Raw genomic sequence first — 6,347 nt, 5'->3', positions numbered from 1 at the left:
TGCCCACTTCGACCCCAGAAGGGCTCAGCCGGTGTGCTATTGAGGTGGGCCCAGGTGTTAAATGAGGAACCTCTGAGCAAAGGGAACCATGGGTGAAAGGTGCTTGAGCTCAGCTCAATGTTGCCACTGATGGAATCTCAAGTGTTTACTCCCAGTCCCCTCTCCTCCCTGGTGACTCTCAAACATATCTCCCTGTGCCAATATCCACATTATCTCAGCCATGCCTGAACAAACACGAGCCAGCACCCCTGAAGAACACCATGGTGTATGCAGACTGGAGGGTGGAGCATGGACGCCAATGAGGTCAGAGCTGAGCGGGAACAACGAAGAAAGGGATGTGGGCAGGTTGGAGAGTTAGAACGAGGTTGTGTTTGGTTTCCTGTGGCCGGTAAGTATATTCAAGCAAAATATATGTTTGAGGATAGAGAATGAGGGTCAGTTGGAATGAAGGGCCTTGTTAGAGTTGCTAGAGATGGAGCAAGGACTGTCCTTGTATTGGGTTTAGGGCTGATGATGTCCGGGTGTTCTGGGATGGCCTGGGTTCTGGTTAGAAATGAGTTTGTTTGATGTTGGGTGGGAAGTATGTCGGGATTGAATTGGGGATGAGAATAAGTTTGGTTTTGGAGGTGGAGGATAGAGGTAGGCATTGGGTCATGGTGGATGTGAGTGTGGGGAAGCGTTTGACTTGAAATAGGGCTTTGAAGATGTAGCTGTTAGACTGAGTTAGGTTTAGTTGGGTTGGGCTTGTGCGTGGGGCAGTTGGATCGGATTGTGTTAAATTGGCTTGGATCATGTTTGATTAAAGTTATAATGGGGATTAGGATGTGCCCGGGGACACTGGACCCAGGAGGATCTCACTCAGATGGAGGCAAACTTCTTTCACAAGATGGTTCCAGGGAACTCTTAAGCTCCCACTGGGGTGTGTGTGTGTGTGTGTGTGTGTGTGTGTGTGTGTGTGTGTGTGTGTCTGTGTGTACACTACTTGAGTATATCCCTCTACTCTAGTCTTTGTGGTTTTAAATTTTAATTATCTGGGTCTTGCTTCTATCTCTCTTGCTGCACTTTGAGTTTATTAGTCTTTAAGGAATGTGGGAAGATTTTCTAAAGTTCCTTAGATGCAGCTAGCACTGAATCCATATGAGCTGCTTTGTTTTTACAGAATAGCTTAGATAACCAACCTGCTGGAAATCCAGGAAATCTTAGAGTTAACAGAGGAATTGGCAGTGCTCTTGTTCCTAGTTCTCTTCTGTGATGCCAACATGTGATTTTTATTTTATTTTAATTTTTTTTTTTTGACTTTTTGAGACAGGGTTTCACTATGTAGTTCAGGATGGTCTTGAACTCACTTTGTAACCCAGGCTGGCCTGGAACTCGAAACAATCCCCCTGCCTCAACCTCCTGAGTGCTGGGATTACAGGCGTGCGCCACCACATCCGGTAACATGTGATTTTCATATTTATGTATTTATTTATTTATTTTTGGTACTGGGAATTGAACTCAGGACCTTACACTTGCCAGGCAGATGCTGTGCTGCTGAGCTATATCCTCTGTCCAACAAGTGATTTTTAAACGCCACTTAATATTGAGGAGCAGAAATCTGGCTTCCAAAGAAAAGAAAAAAGAGAAGAGAAGAGAAGAGAAGAGAAGAACAAAAAAATAAACCTGGCTTCTTAGGTCTGTTTATCTGAGGAGAGAGTGTTGGGCACGGATCTGGAGAACGAGGAGTAGGTGTTGTTGGAACTCCAGATCGTTTGGAGGACTCCAGATTTTGAAATGCTAAGGAACTCGATTTGGAGACTCATATTTCTGGGTTGGGGATGTGAGGCATCTGGTGCCACTAGAGCAGGCTCTGTAGGACTGCACATCTGTATTATGAGAGGCAACAGACTTAGGGAACTGGATTCTGGGTGTGGGAGTGCAAGAATCAGGGAGTTCTGAGTGCCAGCGTTTCTGTTTCGGGGACAGAAGGTAGAAGGTTAGAACTTCGGTCCAGAGTGGTGTAGGGAGTTTCATAGCCTCAGGGTACTGGTGTTTCAGGGGATATTGTGTCTTGGCGAACAGAGGGCTAGGCACACGGGACTCTGTGTTGTGGTACAGTGCTGCCCTTGTCGCTGTTCATTTTGGGCCTCTCTTTTCTGGCTCTGTCCTTTAGATCAAGGCTTCAGGAGCTTCAGGCTGCCTCCTTCAGGCCTCAGGCCCTGGGCATGCATCCAAGGTGAACCGATACCTTGAGAACAACGAGTACTGGGTCCTCCTCCCCTTCCACAGCTCTCAGCATGGAGGGAGGTGTCCAGTTCCCAGCAAAAGGGCGGGGTCTTGGCCAGCATCGGAGTTCCACTAGGGCAGGAGCAGGGTCCTGGGGAGAACGGAGCTTTATAAGGCTCCTCAGGGAGGTTCTTCAGTCCCAAGCTTGCCACCTGTCCCTGGACGTCTCTGTCAGCATGTGGTTCCTGGTTCTGTGCCTCGTCCCGTCCCTAGGGAGGACTGGTGAGTCAATGGGGAAGGAGGACGAGGAGGAGGAGGGGCGGGGGCCTGGATTCTCAACTGCCCTCATCCCCCTTAAGTCCTTCCTCTCCCACTTAGCACTCAGCCTCATCCTTCAGCCCACAACCAAGCGCTGGGTTTGTTCCTGTTTCTCACAGCCCTGCCCTGTCCTCCCCCCAGCCCCTCCATACTGCCAGATCCATCACAGGCCTCACTCCTGCATTAGGTCCTGCTCCCTCCCAGGAGCCCTGGAACACAACTTCCTGCCACCAGCCACTTTACTAAAGGAGCAGATCTTGAGCAATTTTTGTCTCCCTTTGTGTGGCTCAAAATTTAAGGACCTTTCTCGGTGAGAGATTTGTCTCCAGAACCCTTTAATTCAACCAGATTCTACTGATTTTTCCCTGTGCCCCAGACCTCAACATCTGTCCCTCAATCCTGCTCCCAGGGAAACTAGATTCCGTCAAATACTCCACTTCTCCCCAAAGCCAGGCTGTATGTCCCGTGACCATAACCCCCTCACCTGGCGCTGGCCTTCTGAAAATGTCTCCTCATTCCCTCTTTGCCCAGACATCCTCAGTGGCTAGTCTTTGCCCAGCAAAAACACTGACCACCCTGACTGCAACTGCCAGTTATCTAGGACCGATTCCTTGACTCTGCAGCTGCTTCAGAACCTCCAAAGACCAGTTCCAAAGTGTTCCCTCCACCCTGGGCCCTCAGACTCTGCCAAAGCCTTCCTCTCCCAGCAAGTAGACCTCTTCTGCCACAGCTCATCTTTGCTTTCTAGAATCCCCTCCCCTTCCAGAACCCACAGCTTCCATACGATCCCCTGACACCAAGGCTCCCACATGACCCAGCCTCTCGACTCAGTGTCTGCTCCAGGTATTGCCTCGGTGTCTGCTGTCCTCCTGCTTGGGGTCTGATCAGCTTTAACAGCAGAAAGTCTCCCTAATCAGGACCAGCCAGCAACCTGCAAGCCCAGGGAGCAATCCCAAATTCCAGCCAGCTCCCTCCACCCCTTGCCTATGACCTTGAACCCCAGCCCTGGTCCTGTGCCAGCGTATCCTCTCAGACCCACAGGACAGCTAGCTCCCTTTCCAAGTCCCATCCCTGGCCCTCCTGTGGACCCGGTGCCCCACCCAGCCTCCCCTTCTGCAGGTGCCGCCCCCCCTGTCCAGTCCCGCATCGTAGGAGGCTGGGAGTGTGAGAAGCATTCCCAGCCCTGGCAGGTGGCTGTGTACCACAATGGTTTAGCAGTGTGCGGGGGCGTCCTGGTGCACCCTCTGTGGGTGCTCACGGCCGCCCACTGCCTCAGAAGGTGAGCAGGGGTTGGGATGTAACTCAGTGGTAGAGCACTCGCCCAGTCTGGGTTCAATCTCATGCACCCCTCTGTCCCTGCAGCCATGAGGAGGGCCAGGGCTCCACAGGAAAAGGGGCTGTGCATTGCCCCTGCGTGCTCTCCTGTGGGAGGCCTTGAGGGAGGGAGGAAGGTGCTGATGCGGGAGGCCAGAGGAGAGTCGCTGGGGCCCGACCACCTGGCCAGGGTTGCCTGGGTCTTGGTCTCTGCATCTGTCTCCCTCTCTCCTCCCACCAGTGTCTCTGCGTCTCCCCATCTTTGTCCACGTCTGGGTGTCCCTGCGGCCGTCTCTGTCATGGTGTGTCCCCCACCCAAGTCTCTGTCTCTCTCCGGACCCCCATCTCAGTCCCCTCCCCACCACTGCTGACCACACTCCCACCATGGGCCCCGGGGCCCCAGAGGAGAGGAACGGGTGCACGCCAACCTGTGTGGGGTGCTCCTCACCCTGCCCACCCCGTGCCTGCAGCACTGTCGTGCACGGTGGGAGGCTCAGGAAGGGCTGCCTGAGCCGGGCGGGAGGGGCGGGAGGAGGCGGGCTGGTGGTGCTGGCCTTGGGCTGGGGTCCAGGCCGCCTGCTGGGAGCCCTCAGCTGTGCCCAGCTGCAGCCCAGCTGCTCTCAGGCCCCCTGCCCACCCCAGCCTCCTCCCTCTCCTTCCCCTCGCTGTCTGCCCGGTTCCTCTGCCTCCCCTGCGCTCTCTGCTGCCCACATCCCCTCCTTGGTTGCTCTGTTCCTCTGTCCTGCCTCCCCCGCCCCGCCCCGCCCACTCCCTGGCCCTGCCCCGCCCACTCCCCTGCCCCGCCCACTCCCTCGCCCTGCCCTGCCTCTCTCCTAGGGTCTCTGGCTCCTGTGTGTCTCCGCCCGCGTCCTTCCTGCCTCCTCGTCCTCCCTGTGCCCTCCGCCCCCTGGTCCCTCCGTCCTCGTGCACTCTTTCTTCTCCTCTGTTGTGCTCCTGCCCTCGCACCTCCCCTGCCTTTGTTTCCTCCCCCACTCCTCTGCGGCTGCATCTTTGCCCTCCTTCCCTCCCTCCCTCTCTCTGCGCGTCTCTCACTTTCTGTTTCTGCGCTTTGGGGCGCTCGTCCGTGCTCCCTGCTCCACCTCCTTGCCCCCTGTTCCCACACTCCCACCAACCCGCTCTCCACAGTGACAGCCGGGTCCTGCTGGGTCGCCACAACCTGTTTCAAGGGGAAGACACAGCTCAGCAGGTCCACATCAGCCGATCCCTTCCGCACCCGCTCTATAACATGAGCCACCTGTGGAACGGGACGCTGGGCAGAGAGACTGACCTCAGCCACGACCTGATGCTGCTCCGCCTGTCAGAGTCCGCCAACATCACGGACGCCGTGAAGGTCCTCGACTTGCCCAGGGTGGAGCCAGAACCGGGAAGCACGTGCTTCGCCTCCGGCTGGGGCAGCATCGAGCCAGAGGTAGACCGGTGTAAGTCAGGGTCCGAGGGCCACGCAGCAGAGTTGAGCCTGCGCCCTTGGGTCTGAGGGAGGAGGGCCGGGGGTGGGCCTGGCTGCAGCCCTGTTTCCTGTGACGCACAGTTGTGCTGCCCAGAACTCTGCAGTGCGTGGATCTCAGCCTCCTGTCCAGGGACGTGTGTGCGAGAGCCTACGCTACGCCCGTGACGGAGTTCATGCTGTGTGCTGGGCACGTGAAGGGTGGCAAAGACGCCTGTGTGGTGAGCCAGCCCCTCCCCCAAGGTCTTAGGAGAGAGGGTGGTGGGAGGAGCCTAGATCTGCGCTGGCTCCAGGTGTGAGAGCTAACCAGGTGTCCCCACTCCGCTGCTTACGAGCTGCTGCCCTCGTGCTCCTGGGCCTCACCCCTCCCTCTTGTCCCTTTCCTTCCCTTCCTCCTCCCGGGGCCGCGTGCTCCGCTCTCCTACCCAGCTCCCGCTCTCACGCCGCACACTCACTGGGCGTCCACCTGGGGCCCGGTGCTGCCCTTGAGCCTGGGAAGACAGTGCTGAGCAGGGATCAGCCCCGTGCTGGGGAGAGGGGCGGAAACAGGAAACTAAGGGAGAAGGGATGGGGAGATCAGGAGGAGGCGCCACTCGGCATGGGGCAGGGAGGAGAGATGGGGTTTGGGGACCTTGTGTGCCGTGACATGAGCCAACACTGGACTCAGGGAGGTGACCCTGTGGCACCTGGGGAGAGCAGAGGGCAGGGCAGGTGCTGAGACCCCTGGCGGAGAGGGCTGTGTGGGGAGGGGTCAAGCGACAGGCCTTGGTCGAGGGTCTTCTCCTGCAGGGCCTCAGCAGGGCCGCTGGAGTACACTCTTCCTCTGCTGAGGGGCAGCTGTGGCCATGCAGGGCCTGACTCAGTGCTCACGGCCGCCCTCTAGTGCCCGTCTGGGGCTCAGACTGCGGGGCGCTGTGGCCAGAGGGCCTGTGATGGGCTGCCCTGCGGGGTGCTGGTCCTGCAGCCGCTCCTCCCCTTGACCTGTGAGAGGTCCTGTGCTCCTGACCCCTGCCCTCTGTGCAGGACCTGAGCTCTGCCCTGCCTT

The 6,347-nt window shown here is 57.2% G+C and overlaps 1 protein-coding gene across 1 annotated transcript in view; it reads left to right on the top strand.

Moving 5' to 3' along the window:
* Positions 1 to 1,516: 1,516 nt before the first annotated feature.
* Positions 1,517 to 6,347, top strand: part of LOC102010843 (kallikrein-2-like) — a gene marked incomplete at its 3' end in the record, with an annotated part of 17,449 nt that continues 12,618 nt past the window's right edge. The window contains 4 exon segments of the mRNA XM_005412758.2: positions 1,517 to 2,487; positions 3,643 to 3,802; positions 4,984 to 5,276; positions 5,387 to 5,523. Of these exon segments, the coding sequence (XP_005412815.1) occupies positions 2,277 to 2,487; positions 3,643 to 3,802; positions 4,984 to 5,276; positions 5,387 to 5,523 (801 nt within the window).

The sequence above is a fragment of the Chinchilla lanigera genome, unplaced genomic scaffold (genome assembly GCF_000276665.1).
Source record: "Chinchilla lanigera isolate Chin_1 unplaced genomic scaffold, ChiLan1.0 scaffold00158, whole genome shotgun sequence".
In the NCBI taxonomy this organism is placed as follows: Eukaryota; Metazoa; Chordata; class Mammalia; order Rodentia; family Chinchillidae; genus Chinchilla; species Chinchilla lanigera.
Note: the sequence above shows the minus strand (reverse complement) of the source record. Positions and strands in the feature narration are given on the sequence as shown.